Source organism: Rhinoraja longicauda, chromosome 42 (assembly GCF_053455715.1).
Source record: "Rhinoraja longicauda isolate Sanriku21f chromosome 42, sRhiLon1.1, whole genome shotgun sequence".
Lineage (NCBI taxonomy): Eukaryota > Metazoa > Chordata > Chondrichthyes > Rajiformes > Arhynchobatidae > Rhinoraja > Rhinoraja longicauda.
In genome coordinates, this window is record NC_135994.1 from 5508944 (window position 1) to 5531332 (window position 22389).

The 22389-nt window shown below is 51.2% G+C and overlaps 1 protein-coding gene across 1 annotated transcript in view; it reads left to right on the forward strand.

The window, feature by feature from the left end:
* Nucleotides 1-13044: 13044 nt before the first annotated feature.
* LOC144611922 (nuclear receptor subfamily 4 group A member 1-like) overlaps nt 13045-22389 on the forward strand; it is a 39415-nt gene continuing 30070 nt past the window's right edge. The window contains exon 1 of the mRNA XM_078431254.1: nt 13045-13842. Coding sequence (XP_078287380.1) covers nt 13045-13842 — 798 coding nt within the window. The remainder of the gene's footprint in view (nt 13843-22389) is intronic.

The window sequence follows — 22389 nt, forward strand, 5'->3', positions numbered from 1 at the left end:
GAGTGCCGCTTACATTAACTGGATGCTCCTGTGGCAGTCAGGGTGAACCTGTTGCAAGGATAGAGAATCATCCCCCTCATGGATGCCAGGCTATTTAAAAGGCGGTGACATCAGGCCACATCAGCAACAAACAGGGGTAGATTCTAAGTCCCCAGATCAAGTGTTGTTTTATTTTAAGTTCCAGATCTCGTACACTTCTCAAGGTGACTGCATGGTACATGTGTACTGACTCTGTTATTGGAGCAGGGGGATGGAGTTCAGCTGTATCACAGCCAAGCGATAAAGCAAGTGGCTTCAACCAGGCCTTGACTATACATGCTGAGCAGGAAAGTACACTTTTGTCCCCGGTGCGACCCAGTTCACCAAGAGTTGTAAAATGCTGAAGGGTAGCTCGATCCGAGCTTTGTATTTTTAAGCGGTAAAGTGACCAGATAGGGGAAACGAAGATACGACAAATCTCTTGCAGGCGAGGGCAAACCTAGGGAACGTGACATGAAGGCTGATGATCGACACAGAACGCTGGGGTAACTCAGCGGGTCAGGCGGCATCTCTGGAGAAAAAGGAAAGGGTGACGTTTCGGGTCGAGACCCTTCTTCAGACTGAGAGACTGAGGGGAGGAGAGCCTTGACCTGAAAAGAGATCTCCCCGGACTCTGACCCGAGGGGTAACTTTTTCACACAAAGAGTGGTGGGTACATGGAACGGGCTGCCGGAGGAGGAAGTTGAGGCAGGGACTATCACAAAGCTTAAGAAACAATATAGATACATAGACAGAGGAATAGACAGGGCGTGCAGGCAGGCGGGACTAGTGTTGATGGGACATGTTGGTTGGCGTGGGCAAGTTGGGCCGAAGGGCCTGTTTCCACGCTGTATCACTCTATGACTCTATGCTGGCCGGTGTGGGCAAGTTGGGCCGAAGGGCCTGTTTCCACGCTGTATCACTCTATGACTCTATGCTGGTCGGTGTGGGCAAGTTGGGCCGAAGGGCCAGTTTCCACGCTGTGTCCCTCTGTGATTCCATATTGGGCCAGTGCGGGCAAGTTGGGCCGAAGGGCCAGTTTGCACGCTGTACATGACTCCAGCTTGGTCAGTGTGGGCAAGTTGAGCCGAGGGGCCAGTTTCCACACTGTGTCCCTCTATGATGCTATGTTGGGCCAGTGTGGGCAAGTTGGGCCGAAGGGCCTGTTTCCACACTGTATCACTCTATGACTATGCTGGCCGGTGTGGGCAAGTTGGGCTGAAGGGCCAGTTTCCACGCTGTATCACTCTATGACCATGTTGGTCGATGTGGGCAAGTTGGGCCGAAGGGCCTGTTTCCACACTGTGTGACTATGACCATGTTGGCCGGTGTGGGCAAGTTGGGCTGAAGGGCCTGTTTCCACACTGTGTGACTCTATGTCCCTCTGCTGCTTGGTGTGGGCATGTTGTGCTGAGGGTGTGCTGGTCGGTGTGGGCAAGTTGGGCTGAAGGGCCTGTTTTCACACTGTATTACTCTATGATTCTATGTTGGGCCAGTCTGGATAAGTTGGGCCGAAGGACAGAGTTGTGCTGGTTGGTGTGGTCAAATTGGGCTGAGGGGCCTGTTTCCACACTGTGTGACTCTATGTCTCTATGCTGCTTGGTGTGGGCATGTTGTGCTGAGGGTGTGTTGGTCGGTGTGGTCAAGTTGGGCCGAAGGGCCAGTTTCCACGCTGTATCACTCTATGATTCTATGCTGGTCGGTGTGGGCAAGTTGGGCCGAGGGGCCTGTTTCCACACTTTGTGACTCTGTGATTCTATGTTGGGCTAGTGCGGGCAAGTTGGGCCGAAGGGCCATTTTCCCCTCTGTGATTCTATGTTGGGCCAGTGCGGGCAAGTTGGGCCGAAGGGCCAGTTTGCACGCTGTACACATGACTCCAGCTTGGTCGTCGTGGGCGGGAAGCAACTCGGTGACTCTGTGTGTTGTCAACGCCATGCCCCAAATAGCTTGCATAGCTCTCCCCGGCTGCAGGCGCGGTGCAGGCACGCTATTGCCGCTGTCTTGCAGAGAGAGCTATGTGGTTGCCGCGTCTGGTTCTACCTGTCCACAGGTGGGGGACGCCCTCTGTCACCTGGGGCTGTCCTGGGGGCAACTCCCCGTGCGTCATTGGAGCCCCGCGGACGTCACGGGGCAGGGGCTGCCCCCAGGCTGGGGGCGGCGGCCAATGGGAGCCACGCCCCCCTGTCAATTTCACCCCCTCCTCTGACGCCATAGCTTGTTCATTACAGTGAAATTGACAAGAGAGATTCCCAGAAGCAGGAAGTCAGTCAGACATAAAGTGCCTCTGATACACCACAGCTCGGCAGATGGCACAACACCACCTTCACCACCACCACCGTCACCACCACCACCACCACCTTCACCACCGCTCCATCGCTGTGCAGCTGCAATCACCCTCTGGGATTTAAAACAAAATAATCTATACCTCATTTTGATCTGGATTCGTTTTATTAAACCTCCCCCCCCCCCCAAAAAAAAACAGGCAAATATATATTGCCATCAGGTATGTATTGCTTATTGTCTTATCGTTTTATTTTTAAAGATAATTAATAATTGCATCTGCAGGACTTTTTTTTACACCCAATGTTTTTTCTTTCGCACGGGGTTAAAAAAGTAGTGTTATCTTTGCACGTGTTTTTTTTTTTTTCTCTCCCTGTGTTTTTGTTTGTAAATGTTAAAATGGGAATGGAAAGTTGCGGCATTATTTCCACATTGAGTCCTACTTACGATCTTTACGGTCTTAAGCGATGTTCGTGTTGCACAGCGCGAAAGTTTGACTGCTTTGGTGATGTTGTCTGCACTAAATTCCGTTTGGTCGTTTTCGAAGCGGGCATAACGTTTTGGGAAAGCCCTCCGTATCAGCATGCAGGGGGGGAGAAGAGGGAAGGGTCGGTGGCACGGATTCGCAGAGCGATGTCAGTGTTAAATGGAGTTAGCAGAGTTGCTCTGGAATAAGACCTGCCGTTGCCCGAGGATGAATTGTCTGTAAATATTGGGGAGAATTAGTTTGCCACGGGTCCCTGGCAAACTAATTTCTGCTCTCTGCCATTCAATTGAGTTGCACAACGGTGGAACTCTGCGTGCAATAGTCACGGGCAATGCATTGTTAGAATGGGAAGGCGTTTTTTAAAAAATTGCAAACCATTTCAAAAACAGTGCACATGACCTTGGGAAGGGAATAGAAAAGAGTTCTCCGGTAAGATGGTGTCTGAGGCAGCTGAGAGATTGCTACCAAGACAGTGTGGTGTGCCAGCAATCCAGTAGTGGTCTTATTTTTAGACCTGGTCTCTTGCAAAAGATGAGTAGCACTTTCTTCCAGCAGCGTTCTCCTGAAAGCAGTTCCAGGTCCTCTGGCGCTGCCCAATATCCAGATTCTTGCCCAAGTGGCCGTTTGTGTGTCTGGAGCAGTGAGCATTGACCAAAATGGAGACGAGGAGAGATTTCTTTAGATAGACACAAAATGCTGGAGTCAGTCACTCAGTGGGACAGGCGGCATCTCTGGGGAGAAGGAATGGGTGGCGTTTTGGGTCGAGACTCTTCTGTTCTTGAGGCAGAGGGCGGTGAATCTGTGGAATTCATTGCCACCGACGGCTGTGGAGGCCACGACGTTGGGCATGTTTAAGGCAGAGATTGCTAGGTTCTCGATTAGGAAGGGCACGGGGAGAAGGCAGCAGATTGGGGTTGAGAGGGAAAGATCGATCAGCCGTGATAGAATGTTGGGGTAGACTCGATGGGCTGAATGGCCTAATTCTGGTCTTATGGTCTAATTCAGCCAGAGATAGTGCCATACCGTAAGTCAAATTCCTGAACCAAAATCTGCCCAGTTCTTACTTCCCAGCAGGGATTGAAGGGACTCTCCGTCAGGAATGTTGCTGGCAATTAATTCCAGCATTCCCTGCTTGTAGTCCAGTCGAGACCACCAAACTCAATCCAAACTGAGAATTTAGATCGGGAGTTTACTGAGCTGCACGGCTAAGAATCGCAACAAATCGCCCATTTACTTATCGACTCGAGCAAGTAAACGACCTCGGACGCTATTTCCATATTAAATATCTTTTAAAAACAATACGCCGTAAATCACTAATAAAATTATACGACAGTTCAAATAACACGAGTTTGGCATAAACATTTTGTTTGGAGTTGGGACCTCTGATGTGGTGGAATGGAATTTTGAATACAGCTGATTGTTAAAGACCCAGCATGTGTGTGCCTAATTTTGATATATAAAATATTTCGAATTACAAATGTATGCTGAATATTTAAGAGAAGGAAATATGTATTCGTCGTGAAATCCAGGGTATGCCTTTTTGCTGAATGTCTTTTGACAACACGAAGAAGCGCTGGTGACAAGTGTAAATCCAAAGCAGATTAACAGGTGCCTTTATAGCTAATAATATGTTCCTCATTGCCACTTTGACCGTGTGCCTGAAAGAGCAGTGATACGTTTTTAAATGTTTCATTGACTGTTAAAAACCCAGTTAAAAAAGCAGCGCGTGATTTAAAATTCACGAGATTGATCCCCGGGATGGCTTGACTGTCACATGAGGAAAGATTGAAAAGACTGGGCTTGTATTCACTGGAGTTTAGAAGGATGAGAGGGGATCTTATAGAGACGTATAAAATTATAAAAAGGACTGGACAAGCCAGGTGAAGGAAAAATGTTCCCAATGTTGGGGGAGTCCAGAACCAGGGGCCACACACACAGTCTTAGAATAAAGGGGAGGCCATTTAAAACTGTGGTGAGAAGGCACTTTTTCACCCAGAGAGTTGTGAATTTGTGGGATTCTCTGCCTCAGAGGGCAGTGGAGGCCAAATCGCTGGGTGAATTTAAGAGAGAGTTAGATAGAGCTCTAGGGGCTAGTGGAATCAAGGGATATGGGGAGAAGGCAGGCACGGGTTACTGATTGTGGATGATCAGCCATGATCACAATGAATGGTGGTGCTGGCTCGAAGGGCCAAATGGCCTCCTCCTGCATCTATTTTCTATGTTTCTAAAAACATCTTATTGGGAAGTGTATTAGTGCAGTATCAGGCAACTGAGCTGTTCTCCCACCAGCTAGAATGCAGTCTTAACCTCCCACCTACCTCATTGCAGATCTCTGACACTCTCTTTAATCGGACTTTGTCTTGTGCTTCATTCCGTTTATTGTCACGTGTACCGAGGTACAGTGAAAAGCTTTGTTGTTGCGTGCTATCCACTCAGCGGAAAGACAACACACGATTACAATTGAGCCGTCCACAGTGTACAGATACAGGATGAGGGGAATAATGTTTAGTGCAAGGATCAACTCCGATTAAAGATAGTTTGAGGGTCTCTAATGAGGTAGATGGTAGCTCAGGACCGCTCTCTAGTTATTGATAGGATAGTTCAGTTGCCTGATAACAACAGTTTAAGAATAAGGGGTAGGCCGTTTAGTACTGAGATAAGGAAAAACTTTTCCAATAGACAATAGGTGCAGGAGGAGGCCATTCGGCCCTTCGAGCCAGCACCGCCATTCAATGTGATCATGGTTGATCATCCACAATCAGTACCCCGTTCCTGCCTTCTCCCCATACCCCCTGACTCCGCTATCCTTAAGAGCTCTATCTAGTCAGAGAGTTGTAAATCGCTGGTCGGCACGGACTCGTTGGGCCGAAGGGCCCGCTTTCTCCAGCAGGAAACATGTTCCCAATGTTTGGGGGAGTCCAGAACAAGGGGCCACAGTTTAGGAATAAGGGGTCGGCCATTTAGAACTGAGATGAGGAAAAACGTTTTCACTCAGAGAGTTGTGAATCTGTGGAATTCTCTGCCTCAGAAGGCAGTGGAGGCTAATTCTCTGGATGCTTTCAAGCGAGAGCTAGATGGAGCTCTTAAAGATAGCGGAGTCAAGGGGGTATGGGGAGTGGGCAGGAATGGGGTACTGATTGTGGATGATCAGCCGTGATCACATTGAATGGCAGTGCTGGCTCGAAGGGCCGAATGGCCTCCTCCTGCACCTATTGTCTATTGTCTATTGTCTAATCCAGTTGCCTAAATGTTATACCCTTTTTTCCTGTGTCTGTACACTTTGGACGGCTCAATTGTAATCATGTATTGTCTTTCCGAGGACTGGATAGGACATGACAAAAGCTTTTCGCTGTACCTCGGTACACGTGACAATGATAAACGAGACTAAACTATGCGTTTGTGGCAAAACGGCAGTACATTTAGTGTGCTGGCTGTTATTAATATCTTGGATGCCCAGCGTCTTGTGTTACGGCAGGAATGAGTTAAGGTGGCATGAGTTCTGAATCAGTGAGTCGATGGCATTGCCAGCTTACATGCGTGGCAATGTTTGGGCCAAACGCTTTTGGCCCTGAAAGTGCCTGGGGGAAACCCTCATGGAAGTCGTGGCAGCTTCTGAGACCATTCGGCTAACTTTGGATATTCTTCAGTTCCTCCCCAGCCTCCCTTCCCACCGTCTATCAAATGTTGTCAATGCACCCACTTGTACCACCTCCTCTGGCAGCTCGTTCCACACACCCACCACCCTCTGTGTGAAAAGTTTGCCCCTCGGGTTCCTATTAAATCTTTCCCCTCTCACCTTAAACCTATCTCGCCTGGTTCTTGATCCCCCCTACTCTAGGTAAAAAACTCTGTGCATTCACCCAAATCTAAATGTTGCCCCTCGGGTTCCCAATTAAATTAGGTTCCTATTAAATTCCTATTAAAAGGACTGGACAAGCGAGATGCAGGAAAAATGTTCCCAATGTTGGGGGAGTCCAGAACCAGGGGCCACACACAGTCCAAGAATAAAGGGGAGGCCATTTAAAACTGAGGTGAGAAGGAACTTTTTCACCCAGAGAGTTGTGAATTTGTGGAATTCTCTGCCACAGAGGGCAGTGGAGGCCAAATCACTGGATGAATTACAATACAATACAATACAATATATCTATATTGTCATTGTACAGGGGGCTTTAAGAGAGAGTTAGATAGAGCTCTAGGGGCTAGCGGAATCAAGGGATATGTGGAGAAAGCAGGCACGGGTTACTGATTGTGGATGATCAGCCATGATCACGATGAATGGCGGTGCTGGCTCGAAGGGCCGAATGGCCTCCTCCTGCACCTATTCTCTATGTTTCTAAATCTTTCCTCTCTCACGCTAAACATGCTCTCTGGTTTTAGACTCCCCTCCCCCGGGAAGTAGACTGTGACCTACCACTTTATCAGTGTTCCTCGTGAGTTTATAAACCTCGATAAGGTTGCCCCTCGGCTTCCTTCGCTCCTGGCTGAATCCACACTCTCTCCTTAGAACTCAAGCCTTCCAGACCGAGCAACAGCCTTGTGAATCTTTTCTGCACCTCTCCGGCTTAGCTACATTCTTCCTGCAGTCGAGCGACCAGACGATATACCCGATACGGTCTCACCAACGTCGGACTCCAGTCCCAACCCTCCTTCGTCAGCTCGTCTCCCCTGCGTTGCCACTTTAAGAGAAAGTGGTACTTGTGCACACTGGTCTCTGTATTGTACAGCACTCCTTAGGGCCCTGTCAATGACCACGTTTTGTTGCAGCGGCCACTGCCATATACGATATGTGGAGGGTCAGATTGCTGCTGTACATGCGTTTACCCCCTCTCCTCCTTCTGGAGCGGCACGGTGGCGCAGCGGTAGAGTTGCTGCCGTTACAGCGCTTGCAGCGCCGGAGACCCGGGTTCGATCCTGACTACGGGCGCCGTCTGTACGGAGTTTGTACGTTCTCCCCGTGACCTGCGTGGGTTTTCTCCGGGTGCTCTGGTTTCCTCCCACATGCCAGACGTGCAGGTTTGTAGGTTCATTGGCTTGGTAAATGTAAAATTGTCCCTAGTGGGTGTAGGATAGTGTTAGTGTGCGGAGATCGCTGGTCGGCGCGGACCCGGTGGGCCGAAGGGCCTGTTTCCACGCTGTATCTCTAAACTAAACTACCTCCCTCCCCCCTCCTCCCCACTGCCTTGTGAGAGATACCTCGTTAGAGAGTGGTAGTGCCCACATTAGGAAGGTGTGGGTGCCAGGCAGGCTGGCATATTTGGGTGGCACTACAGTGCCCGATGCCGCCTCCACAAGCCCCCCCCCCCCCCCCCCCGCCTTTTATTAACATGACTGCAAGAAATGTTTGTGCCACAGTTGCAACTTTCTCCCCAGTTGTGTTTATCAGGCAACAAGGAACATCTATGCCATCTGGGAACTGTTAACTGAGTTGTCTTTTTCGCACGTTGCTGGCAATCTTGCAACAGAAATGGGGAAGGAACTGCAGACGCTGGTTTAAACCGAAGGTAGACACAAAGTGCTGGAGTAACTCAGCGGGACAGGCAGCATCTCCGGAGAGAAGGAATGGGTGACGTCTCGGGTCGAGACCCTCGTTAGGGATGAGGGAGACAAGAGATGTAGGCGGTGATGTGGAGAGATATAGAACAATGAACGAAAGATGCGCAAAAAAGTCACGATGATAAAGGAAACGGGCCGTTGTGAGCTGTGTGTTGGGTGAGAACGAGAAGCTGGTGCGACTTGGGTGGGGGAGGGATAGAGAGAGAGGGAATGTCGGGGCTACCTGAGGTGAGAGAAGTCAATATTCATACCGCTGTGCTGTGAGCTGCCCAAGCGAAATATGAGATGCTGTTCCTCCAATTTGCGTTTAGCCTCACTCTGACAATGGAGGAGGCCCAGGACAGAAAGGTCAGTGTGGGAATGGGAGCGGGAATTAAAGTGTTTGGCAACCGGGAGATCAGGTAGGTCCAGGCGGACTGACTGAAGTCTGCGTGTGGTCTCGCGATGTATAAGAGTCCACATCTTGAACAACGGATACAGTGGACCATCGATTGCCCATTCACGCTAGTTCCATGTTATCCCACTTTCTCTTCCACTCCCTGCACACTAGGGGGCAACTTACAGATTGACCTACAAACTCGCACGTCTTTGGGATGTGGGAGGAAACCGGGAAGAGCTGGAGGCGAAAAGACCAGGCCGGCAACAAATGACCTCAGGCAGACTGTCGAAGTCGAAACATCACCCATCCATGTTCTCCACAGATGCTGCCTGACCCGCTGAGTTACTCCAGCACTCTGTGAAACGTCACCTATCCATGTTCTCCACAGATGTGGCCTGACCCGCTGAGTTACTCCAGCACTCTGTGAAACGTCACCTATCCATGTTCCCCACAGATGCGGCCTGACCCGCTGAGTTACTCCAGCACTCTGTGAAACGTCACCTATCCATGTTCCCCACAGATGCTGCCTGACCCGCTGAGTTACTCCAGCACTCTGTGAAACGTCACCTATCCATGTTCTCCACAGATGCGGCCTGACCCGCTGAGTTACTCCAGCACTCTGTGAAACGTCACCTATCCATGTTCTCCACAGATGCTGCCTGACCCGCTGAGTTACTCCAGCACTCTGTGTCTCTATCCGCACTTCTTTTCTGCAGGCCTGTGAGTTTCTTGCAGGGTCAATTGATGTTTTGGCTTAAGTAGAATTGCAGACCAGCATTACATAAGTCCTGGCTCGGATGACACCAGCAATGATTGAGTATTGAACAGTGAGCTACAACAGCGAATGTTAGTAGAATTGTCCTTGTGATTCAAAACCTATGATTCCCATCTATGATTCAAAATCCCTTTTAATAAGACACCACAAACCGGCTTGATTTAAGGGATTTGCATGCTTGTTCCAGACGATTATGTGGGTTGATGGTCATAACTACTGCTGTTGTGTCCCAATCTCCCCCTCCCACTCCCACACTGACCTTTCTGTCCTGGGCCTCCTCCACTGTTAGAGTGAGGCCCAGTGCAAATTGGAGGAACAGCACCTTATATTTCGCTTGGGCAGCTCACACCCCAGCGGTATGAACATTGACTTCTCTAACTTCAAGTAACCCTTGCATTCCCCCTCTCTCCACCCCTCCCCCACCCCAGACGTCCCGCCAGTTCCTCTGTTCGTATCCATAAATCCCCTCGTTATCACCTCTTCCACAGCCAACAATGGACCATTGTGGGCTCCACCTTTCCTTAGCCATCGGTGCCGGCTCTGATCTGTCCTGCACGTATTTCACGCCTCTAGTTTCCCTCCCCCTCCTGACTCACGGTCTGAAGAAGGGTCTCGACCCGAAACGCCACCCATTCCTTCTCTCCAGAGATGCTGCCTGACCCGCTGAGTTACCCCAGTTTTTTGTGATACCTTTTAAGGCTCAAGGTTGCCAACTGTCCCATATTAGCCAGGACATCACGTATTTTGGTTTGTCCTGTACCCGTATTAGTAGGGTTGCCAACTTGTCCCGTATTAGTAGGGTTGCCAACTTCCTCACTCCCAAATAAGTGACAAAGGGTGACAAATATCTTAAAACTGAGAGCATGTGAAATGTATTACATGTAGGATTATGGCTTGGGGAAACGATGTTTGTAAATTAAGTTGATATTGATCAGCGTTGAATGGAAACAGGCTTGAGGGAATAAATAGCTCCTTTCTATTTATACGTTGCGATCTTTTTACTGGTGTACATTTCAGACATCTTCATGACTGAACTTGAAGGCCGTGGACATAGGTTTAAAGTGAAGGGGGAAAGATTTAATGGGAACCCATTTCTTGCACAAAGTATAAGAAGATAACTGCAGATGCTGGTACAAATCGAAGGTTTTTATTCACAAAATGCTGGAGTAACTCAGCAGGTCAGGCAGCATCTCGGGAGAGAAGGAATGGGTGACGTTTCAGGTCGAGACCCTTCTACACAAAGGATGGCAGGAGTATGGAACGAGCTGCCGGAGGAGTTAGCTGAGGCAGGCGCGATCGCAATGTTTAAGAAAAAATATTTGGACAGGTACATGGATAGGAAAGATTTAGAGGGAGACACAAAATGCTGGAGTAACTCAGCGGGTCGGGCAGCATCTCGGGAGAGAAGGAATGGGTGACGTTTCGGGTCGAGACCCTTCAGACCCCACAGATGAGCACCAGGCCCTTAATCTCAAACACCATTACTGATGTCATCACTTCCGGCTCTCTGCCCTCTAAAGCCTCCAACCTTATCGTTCCCCAGCCCCGCACGGCCCGATTTCATCTTCGCCCCAAAATAAGTTCTCCCCGTGACCTGCGTGGGTTTTCTCCGGGCGCTCCGGATTCCTCCCACACTCCAAAGACGTACAGGTTTGTCGGTTAATTGGCTTGGTGTAAATGTAAATTGTCCCGAGTGTGTGCGGGACTAGTGTTTATGTGCGGGGATCGCTGGTCAGTGCAGACTCGGTGGGCCGAAGGGCCTGTTTCCGCGCTGTATCTCTAAAACTAAACTAAACTATGATCAGTCTGAAGAAGGGTCTCGACCCGAAACGTCACCCATTCCTTCTCTCCAGAGATGCTGCCTGTCCCGCTGAGTTACTCCAGCATTTTGTGTCTACCTTCGATTTAAACCAGCCTCTGCAGTTTTTTTTCCTACATAAGATTTAGAGGGATACTAGACCAAGTGGACGCGTTGGGCCCAAACCTCTCCTGCATTGGTGCAGCACCCTCTCCTCCCCCCCCTCCCCCCTCTCCCCTTCCCCTCCCCCCCACTCCATCCCCCTCAACTCCCCTTACCCCCCCTCCCTCCCCCCCCTACTCCCTCCCTAGGAGATAGATTTAAACTTTAAAATGTAAATAACTTTAAAAATATGACACCGATTTCAATGAAACTTCTTCCATTAGCACCAAAGGGCCGACGGTGAAGAAGGTGGGCCTAAAATTGTCACGCTTTCGCGTACCGATTTGGTTGCAGTTCAGGAACAAACAAACAAACAAACAAACAAACAAACGACAGTTTTAGTATGTAGATGTGCCGAACGCAGGCAAGTTGGCCGGTATGGGCAAGTTGGGCCGAAGGGCCTGTTTCCACGCTGTAGCACCCCGCACGTCACCTCGAAAGTTGAGCATATTTTTCCAATTTTTGCCCTTAAGAAAATATGAATAAAATCTTCGGATGGCAGCATCTATCAATTTTTGAGAAGGAGATGTTATGGGCTTTGATATTTTTCTACTTCTATATCTCTGCGCTGACGAATGGCACTTGTGTGTGACTTGGAGTGCCCGCTGTCATTCCACCAACACAACTGCTTGGCTAGCAGCCTAGTTTAGATTAGAGATACAGCGCGGAAACAGGCCCTTCGGCCCATCGAGTCCGCGCCGCCCAGCGATCCCCGCACTCTCACACTATCCTACACACACTGGGCACAATTAACAATTATAGCAAGCGCATTAACCTACAAACCTGCACATCTTTGGAGTGTGTTTAGAGATACAACGCGGAAACAGGCCTTTCGGCCTACCGGGTCCGTGCCACCCAGCAATCCCCGCACACTAACACTATCCTACACACACTAGGGACATTTTTTTACATTTACCCAGCCAATTAACCTACAAACCTGCACGTCTTTGGAGTGTGGGAGGAAACCGAAGATCTCGGAGAAAGCCCACGCAGGTCACGGGGAGAACGTACAAACTCCGTACAGACAGGGCCCGTAGTCAGGATCGAACCCGGGTCTCCGGCGCTGCATTCGCTGTAAGGCGGCAACTCTACCGCTGTGCTACTGTGACCGCCGGAGAATCTGAGCACCCGGAGAAATCCCACGCGGTCAGGGGTTGTGGGGAGAAGGCAGGAGAATGGGGTTAGGAGGGAGAGATAGATCAGCCATGATTGAATGGCGGAGCAGACCTGATGGGCCGAATGGCCTAATTCTGCTCCTATCACGTGTCACTGGGAGAACGTACAAACCCCCCACAGTTAGACAAACACGTTATCAAATTGAGGGTAGTGTTGATGTGTGAAAACACTGGACCATCTCACTTGACTACTACGCCATTCAATTATGGCTGGTCTCTCTCTCCTTCTCAACCCCATTCTCCTGCCTCCCCCCCCCCCCCCCCCCCCCCCCCATAACCCCCTGACCGCGTGGGATTTCTTTGTCATTCTATGTCGGCCTGGCGGCCTGGTCGGTATTTCTGAAGTCATGTTGGTGCAGGGAGATGAGAACAGTTTGGTGACCTGACTGCGTTGACTGAAATGTTCTGCTTTCAGAGATGCCTTGCCTTCAGGCGCAGTACGCCACTTTGCCGCCATGCGGAGGACCGTACGAGGACCACCCGTCTGACTTTTTGACCTCGGAGTTCGTCAAGTTTGGCATGGACCTCTCGGCCACCGAGATCGCCGCCGCCACCACCTCTCTGCCCAGCTTCAACACCTTCATCGACAGCAACAGTGGCGACTTCGACGCCTACCTCTACCAACTGATGGTCTCCAACCAGCAGTCCCCATTCAAGATGGAGGACGTCCAAATGTTTGGCTGTTACCCGGGCTCGATCAACATGCACCTGGAGGAGGTGGCGCCCCCGTGTGGACCATCTCAGTACTACAATGGGTCCTGCTCCACCCCAGTGTCTTCGACCCCTGGTTTCCAGATGCAGCAGGTGTCCATTTGGGATGATGCTTTCCCGCACCATCCGCTCGGGTACGGCGAGCCGGATCACTTGCTGGATCAGCCCAGGAACCTCTCCCAGCTTTCCTTCTTCACCTTCAAGCAGCTGCCCTCGGAGTCCCCCGGCCCACACTGCCACGTGAGGCTGGATGCCCGCTCCCACCAGCTGGCCGACACCATGTCCTATGATATCGCCAGCCATGCCTCCATGACTTACCCTCCCTTGCCGATGGACCATGGACCCCGGATCCTGGACAGTCCCATTCTAATAGATAACCCCATCCCCTCTCCACCTGCCCGGAATGCCCCTTCTAGTGAAGGTCAGTGTGCTGTGTGCGGGGATAATGCTTCATGCCAACATTATGGCGTGCGAACATGTGAAGGATGCAAAGGCTTCTTCAAGGTATTTGACTAATTATTTCCACCGTAACGATAACTGGGGTTGATTTTAATGCTGCGTGATAATGCACAGTGGGTCATCGGGAATTTCCGAGGTTGTTTTGCACCTTTTTTGAATTTTATTACTTGTGTTTACATCCCTCCCCCCCCCCCCCGCCCCCGATCCCTCACCCGTCTCTGGAGAACAGGAGAACATGGATAGGTGACGTTTCACAGAGTGCTGGAGTAACTCAGCGGGTCAGGCAGCATCTGTGGAGAACATGGATAGGTGACGTTTCACAGAGTGCTGGAGTAACTCAGCGGGTCAGGCAGCATCTCTGGAGAACATGGATAGGTGACGTTTCACAGGGTGCTAGAGTAACTCAGCGGGTCAGGCAGCATCTGTGGAGAACATGGATAGGTGACGTTTCACAGAGTGCTGGAGTAACTCAGCGGGTCAGGCAGCATCTGTGGAGAACATGGATAGGTGACGTTTCAGGTGGAATCCGGAGAGGGAAACGAGAGGCATGAAAAGGGACAGAAGAAATCAGAGCATGACCAAGAAAAGGAAAGGCGGAGCCCACAATGGTCCATTGTTGGCTGTGGGGAGGGTGGTAACGAGTGGATGCAAACAGTGAAACTAAGCAGGACGACAGTGAAACTAGTACGACGACTAGGGTGGGGGAGGGGCGGAGAGAGAGGGAATGCAAGGGTTACTTGAAGTTGGAGAAGTCAATGTTCGTACCGCTGGGGCGTGAGCTGCCCAAGTGAAATATGAGGTGCTGTTCCTCCAATTTGCGCTGGGCCTCACTCTGACAGTGGAGGAGGCCCAGGACAGAAAGGGTCAGTGTGGGAGTGGGAGGGGGGGGGTTGAAGTGTTTGGCAACCGGGAGATCGCGCGGGCCCAGGCGGACTGAGCGGAGGTGTTGAGCGAAACGATCGCCCAGTCCGCGCTTGGTCTCGCCGATGTACAGGAGCCCACACTGAGAGCAGCAGGTACAGTGGATGAGGTTGGAGGAGGTGCAGGTGAACCTCTGCCTCACCTGGAAGGACTGCTGGGGTCCCTGGACGGAGTCGAGGGAGGAGGTACAGGGGACAGGTGTTGCATCTTCTCCAATTCTCCAATTTCAATGAATCCCGCCCTAACTCCTTCTCTCGTGTCAACGCTTTCAGAACTGAATGTTCTGCCAACATGACTCATCCCCTTCCAGCTGTAACCCTTCCTCTAGCTTCACATTTCACCCCCCTTTACAACTTGTCTTACACCCTTTTGTCCCCTGTCCATCTCCAGTCTCTGTCCACCCATCTGGCATTCAAACCCCCTTCACCCGTATCCACCTATCACTTGCCCCGCCCACCCCCCTGCCCCCCCCCTACTAAAATGAGGGTCCAGACCCAAAATGGCGGCTGTCCGTTACCTCCACAGATGCTGCCTGACCTGTTGAGTTCCACCAGCACTGTGAGTGCGTGCGTGCCGACCAAAGGTACTAGAGGAGCAAGATGGGCCACTCCGTTGAAATCGCCTGCACTGAAGTGCAGTACGCAAAGGAGCGTAACGGCCGCCATTTTAGTAGGCAACCAAAGATACTAGAGGAGCAAGTTGGACCACTCCGTTGAAATCGCCTATACTGAAGTGTAGTATGCAAAGGAGCGTAACGGCCGCCATTTTAGTAGGCAAAACCCACCGTTCGCTCTGCCTCTCGCAGTGTAATCAGTGTTTTGGGGGAACAGTATGTGTGATGATACCATTAAAATGCAGAACATATCTCTTCTATCAACTCACAGATTTTTGTTATTTTTCTTTTAAAATGTTTCTGCAAGTTTCTGCCGACTAAAATGGCCGCCGTGACGTACTACGGTTGTTAGGGTCGAGTGGTCTATCTTGCTCGTCTCGTATCTTTGGTGCCGACAACAGCTCAAGCAGAATGCTGGCTATCACTTGGAACATTGCGTAGAACAGATCTTTACTTACATAGAAACATGGAAAATAGGTGCAGGAGGAGGCCATTTGGCCCTTCGAGCCAGCACCGCCATTCATTGTGATCATGGCTGATCGTCCACAATCAGTAACCCGTGCCTGCCTTTTCCCCACACCCCCTGACTCCGCTAGCCCCTAGAGCACTATCTCACTCTCTTTTAAATCCATCCAGTGATTTGGCCTCCACTGCCCTCTGTGGCAGAGAATTCCACAAATTCACAACTCTCTGGGCGAAAAGGTTTTTTCTCACCTCAGTTTTAAATGGCCTCCCCTTTATTCTTAGACTGTGTGTGGCCCCTGGTTCTGGACTCCCCCGACATTGGGAACATTTTTGGGTATCACAAAATGCTGGAGTAACTCAGCGGGTCAGGCAGCATCTCGGGAGAGAAGGAATGGGTGACGTTTTGGGTCGAGACCCTTCTTCAGACTTAGGGTCTCGACCCGAAACGTCACCCATTCCTTCTCTCCCGAGATGCTGCCTGACCCGCTGAGTTACTCCGGCATTTTGTGATACCTTCAATTCGAACCAGCATCTGCAGTTATTTTCCTACACAACTTGGGAACATTTGTCCTGAATCTAGCTTGTCCAGTCCTTTCATAATTTTGTACGTCTCTATAAGATCCCCTCTCATCCTTCTAAACTTTCCTAATGTGTCATGCAGTCAACGCATGACAGGGGTCCATTGGGAAATTGTCCATCCCCAGTGTTGTAGAGAAGAGCTTGGAGAATGAAGATTTGGTTGATCAGTTTTCACGACCAGGGTCCCTACACTGTTGCAATCGCCTCCCTGCTTGTTCTCGCTGCTCCCCGCACCGTGACTTTCCTTTCACACGGTTTTCTCAAGCTGCCCATCTCAGCTTTGATCTTTAGCATTATCTACCCTCAGCCACGATCGCGATGAATGGCGGTGCTGGCTCGATGGGCCAAATGGCCTCCTCCTGCACCTATTTTCTAGGTGTCCATCCAATTCCCCATGGTTCTGAGAGTTGAGTTGTTGCAGCAGCGCATGGAAACGTCTCACTGTCCGGAGTGTGGCGCGGCGGTAGAGTTGCTGCCTCACAGCGCCAGAGACCCAGGTCCGATCCTGACCACGGCTGCTTATTCACAAAATGCTGGAGTAACTCAGCAGAGTAACTCAGCAGGTCGGGCAGCATCTCAGGAGAGAAGGAATTCCCTCTCTCCTGAGATGCTGCCTGACCTGCTGAGTTACTCCAGCATTTTGTGAATAAATACCTTCGATTTGTACCAGCATCTGCAGTTATTTTCTTACACTGACCACGGGGCTCTGTCTGTACGGAGTTTGTACGTTCTCCCCGTGACCCGTGTGGGTTTTCCCCGGGCGCTCCGGTTTCCTCCCACGCTCCAAAGACGTGCGGGTTTGTAGGCTAATTGGCTTCGGTTTTTAAGAAGATTGTCAATTGTCCCCCCCAGTGTGTGGGACAGTGTTAGTGTGCGGGGATCGCTGGTCGGCGCGGACTCGGTGGGCCGAAGGGCCTGTTTCCGCACTGTATCTCTAAAGTCCTCTGTGAGAACACCGTGCAGGACCTGAATTTTGCCTGAAGGTTAAAACTGGTGGCGTCGCCAGAGAGCAATGTAACAAGTGCGTGCAGGGCCGGAAACACAAGTGTTACAGCATTACACCAGAGCCCACTGAATCCATTTACAAAGCACCTCGGCTATCAACGCAAAGGGCAAAGGAAGTGTGGCCAACTTGTGAGAACTCGGAGCAGTCTGCACTCTGCAATGCCAGTCAAACCCGTGGCAGGTTAATTGCCAGGATAATTGATAACATTGAACTTTCAAGAGGAAATTGGATATCCATTTGAAAAAGGACCACCTGCTCAAACACGGAGATACAAGAGGCTGGTCTTGACAGGATATTGGTGCAGAAAGCTGACATGGACATGATGGGCAAACTGATTAGTGTGTGGGTCTTGTGTGTGCGGCTGTGTGTGTGTGTGTGTGTGTGTGTGTGTTTCTGTGTGTGTGCGTGTGTGTGTGTGTGTTTGTATGTGTGTATGTATGTGTGTGTGTGTGTGTGTGTGTGCGTGTGTGTTTGTATGTGTGTGTGTGTGTGCGTTTCTGTGTGTGTGTGTGTGTGTGTGTGTGTGCGCATTTCTGTGTGTGCGTGTGTGTGTGTGCGTTTCTGTGTGTGTGTGTGTGTGCGGCTGTGTGTGTGTGTGTGTGTGTTTGTATGTGTGTGTGTGTGCGTGTGTGTGTGTGTGTTTGTATGTGTGTATGTGTGTGTGTGTGTGCGTGTGTGTGTGTGTGTGTGCGTGTGTGTTTGTATGTGTGTGTGTGTGTGCGTTTCTGTGTGTGTGTGTGTGTGTGTGTGTGTGTGTGTTTGTATGTGTGTGTGTGTGTGCGTTTCTGTGTGTGTGTGTGTGTGTGTTTGTATGTGTGTGTGTGTGTGTGCGGCTGTGTGTGTGTGCGCCTCTGTGTGTGTGTGTGTGTGTGTGTGTGTGTGTGTGCGGCTGTGTGTGTGTGCGCCTTTGTGTGTGTGTGTGTGTGTGTGTGTGTGTGTGTGTGTGCGCGTTTCTGTGTGTGCGTGTGTGTGTGTGCGTTTCTGTGTGTGTGTGTGTGTGCGGCTGTGTGTGTGTGTGTGTGTTTGTATGTGTGTGTGTGTGTGTGTGTCTCTCTCTCTCTCTCTGTCTCCCCCTGTCTCCCCGTCTCTCCACGTCTCTCCACGTCTCTCCTCGTCTCTCCCCGTCTCTCCCCGTCTCTCCCCGTCTCTCCACGTCTCCCCCCGTCTCTCCCCGTCTCTCCCCTCGTCTCCCCTCGTCTCTCCCCGCCTCTCCCCATCTCTCCACGTCTCTCCCCGTCTCTCCCCGTCTCTCCACGTCTCTCCCCGTCTCTCCCCATCTCTCCACGTCTCTCCCCGTCTCTCCCCGTCTCTCCCCATCTCTCCACGTCTCTCCCCGTCTCTCCCCGTCTCTCCCCGTCTCTCCTCGTCTCTCCCCGTCTCCCCTCGTCTCTGTGTGCATCTGTCTCTGTAATTAGACAGGTACATGAATAGGTCAGGTTTAGAGGGATATGGGCCAAATGCAGGCAGGTGGGGCTAGATGGGGCATGTTAGTAGACGTGGGCAAGTTGGGCTGAAGGGGCTGCTTTGTAACTCTGTGTCTGCCAAGGTTGTACAGTTGACAGACAGAAAAACGGACACTGTCTGACCATCATCATTTGGGTTGCTTGCTTTAAATACTTGCACGTCTCGATAGTTCCCCAACTGAGGGTTGTTGTTGTTGTTATGTTGTCCAACAGTTGTTGGGGGGGGAGAGTTAAGTTTTAGTTTTAGCGATGCAGCGCAGAAGCAGGCCCTTCGGCCCACCGGGATCGCGCCGACCAGCGATCCCCGCGCACTAACACTATCCCACACCCACTGGGGACAATTTACACTTGTACCGAACCAATTAATCTGCAAACCTGCACGTCTTTGGAGTGCGGGAGGAAAGTGGAGATCTCGGAGAGAACCCACGCAGGTCACGGGGAGAACGTGCAAATCCGTGGTCGGGATGGAACCCGGGTCTCCGGCGCTGCAAGCGCTGTCAGGCGGCAACTCTACCGCTGCGCCACCGCGCAAATGGGCGTAAAGTGGGATGGACTTTTGCTCACTTTCCTGCTCGTGACAAAACTTGAACGAAAATGCAGATTCTGGAATGCATGAAGAACTCGGATGTGTCAGGCAGCATCTGTGGAGGGATTGGATCGGTGACGTTTTGGGTCGAGACCTGACTTGCTGAGTTGCTCCAGCACTCTGTGTTTCGAACGTGACCGAACTTATCTTTGTATGTCGTTCAAAGCCTCTGGTCATCCCAGCATGCTCCACAACAAGTCAATTACTTTGCCAAGCATGATCACTGGGACCTCTATTCATTCTAGTGGTGGGTGTATGGAACGAGCTGCCAGAGGAGGTAGTTGAGGCAGGGACTATCACAACATTCAAAAGACACTTGGACAGGTGCACGGCTGGGAAAGGTTTAGAGGGAGATGGACCAAATGCAGGAAGATGGAGCTAGTGTAGATGGGCATGTTGGTACAATGTGTAGGGAAAAAAAACTGCAGATGCTGGTTTAAATCGAAGGTAGAGGCAAAATGCTGGAGTAACTCAGCGGGTCAGGCAGCATCTCTGGAGAACATGGATAGGTGACGTTTCACAGAGTGCTGGAGTAACTCAGCGGGTCGGGCAGCATCTGTGGAGAACATGGATAGGTGACGTTTCACAGAGTGCTGGAGTAACTCAGCGGGTCAGGCAGCATCTGTGGAGAACATGGATAGGTGACGTTTCACAGAGTGCTGGAGTAACTCAGCGGGTCAGGCAGCATCTGTGGAGAACATGGATAGGTGACGTTTCACAGAGTGCTGGAGTAACTCAGCGGGTCAGGCAGCATCTGTGGGGATCGTGGATAGGTGACGTTTCGTATCGAGACCCTTCTTCAGACTGGTACCTGTGGGCAAGTTGGGCGGAAGGTCCTGCATCTTGGAGCAACAATGGGGAGAGCAAATCCCGTTGTTCTTCGCAAAGGTTGGCACGGTGGCGCAGGTGGTCGAGCTGCTGCCTGGCCGCGCCAGCTTTCATCCTGACCTCGGGCGCTGCCTGTGTGTGTGGAGTTTTATAGACAATAGGTGCAGGAGGAGGCCATTCGGACCTTCGAGCCAGCACCGCCATTCAATGTGATCATATAACCATATAACCATATAACAACTACAGCACGGAAACAGGCCCGTTCGGCCCTACCAGTCCACGCCGACCATTCTCTCTGACCTAGTCTCATCTACCTGCACTCAGACCATAACCCTCTAATCCCCTCTTATCCATATACCTATCCAATTTACTCTTAAATAATAAAATCGAGCCTGCCTCCACCACTTCCACCGGAAGCCCATTCCACACAGCCACCACCCTCTGAGTAAAGAAGTTACCCCTCATGTTACCCCTAAACTTTTGTCCCTCAATTCTGAAGCTATGTCCCCTTGTTGGAATCTTCCCCACTCTCAAAGGGAAAAGCCTACCCACGTCAACTCTGTCCGTCCCTCTCAAAATTTAAAAAACCTCTATCAAGTCATGGCTGATCATTCTCAATCTGTACCCCGTTCCTGCACGTTCTCCCCCCGTGACCCGCGTGGGTTTCCTCCGGGTGCTCCGGGCTTACTCCCACATCCCGAAGAGGTGCGGGTTTGTAGGTTGATTGGCCCTCTGCCAATTGCCCGGAGTGCCCCGTGGGCGGGTGCGGATGGTCTTTCACATGGTCTATCTCGGAGTGTGGACAGGGCCCTGGGTTAAAGCCAAAGTCACGAGATGGCACACCTGCCCATTGCAGAGCTCCCTCTGCTACTGCACGAGGAGGAGTTGGGCACAATTATCTCAATCTCCAGAGTGGGATTGAAATACATAAGTTCATAATAAAAGTTTGCATATCGATGGACATGGGAGGCCATCAAGACAGAAAGACATTCTGAAGTGCAGTTTATAATTTTAGAAGTGTTCTAAAACCTCCTCCAACCTCGTCTAGGGTCTCTTCTACATCCCGCAGCTCCGTTCTTGCTCCCCCTCCCCCCATTCGTAACAAGGACAGAATCCCCCTCGTTCTCACCTTCCACCCCACCAGCCAGCGGATCCAACAAATCGTCCGCCCACATTTCCGTCACCTACAACGGGACCCCACCACTGGCCACATCTTCCCACCCCCTCCCCTCTCTGCGTTCCGCAGAGACCGTTCCCTCCGTAACTCCCTGGTCCACTCGTCCCTTCCTACCCAAACCACCCCATCCCCGGGCACTTTCCCCTGCAACCGCACGAGATGCAACACCTGTCCCTTTACCTCCCCCCTCAACTCCATCCAAGGACCCAAACAGTCTTTCCAGGTGAGACAGAGGTTCACCTGCACCTCCTCCAACCTCATCTATTGCATCCGCTGCTCCAGATGTCAACTTCTCTACATCGGCGAAACCAAACGCAGGCTCGGCGATCGCTTCGCTCAACACCTGCGCTCGGTCCGCCTTAACCAACCTGATCTCCCGGTGGCTGAGCACTTCAACTCCCCCTCCCACTCCCAGTCTGACCTTTCTGTCATGGGCCTCCTCCAGTGCCATAGTGAGGCCCACCGCAAATTGGAGGAACAGCGCCTCATATTTCGCCTGGGCAGCTTGCAGCCCAGCGGTATGAACATTGACTTCTCCAACTTTAGATAGTTCCTCTGTCCCTCTCTTCCCCTCCTCCTTCCCAGATCTCCCTCTATCTTCCTGTCTCCACCTATATCCTTCCTTTGTCCCACCCCCCTGACATCAGTCTGAAGAAGGGTCTCGACCCGAAACGTCACCCATTCCTTCTCTCCCGAGATGCTGCCTGACCCGCTGAGTTACTCCAGCATTTTGTGAATAAATACCTTCGATTTGTACCAGCATCTGCAGTTAGTTTTCTACAGTGTATCTAAAACTCACCCTAGCCCCCTGTGCACGAGACTTTAAACTTTAGAGACCCAATAGACAATAGGTGCAGGAGGAGGCCATTCGGCCCTTCGAGCCAGCACCGCCATTCAATGGCTGATCATTCTCAATCAGTACCCCGTTCCTGCCCTCTCCCCATACCCCCTGAC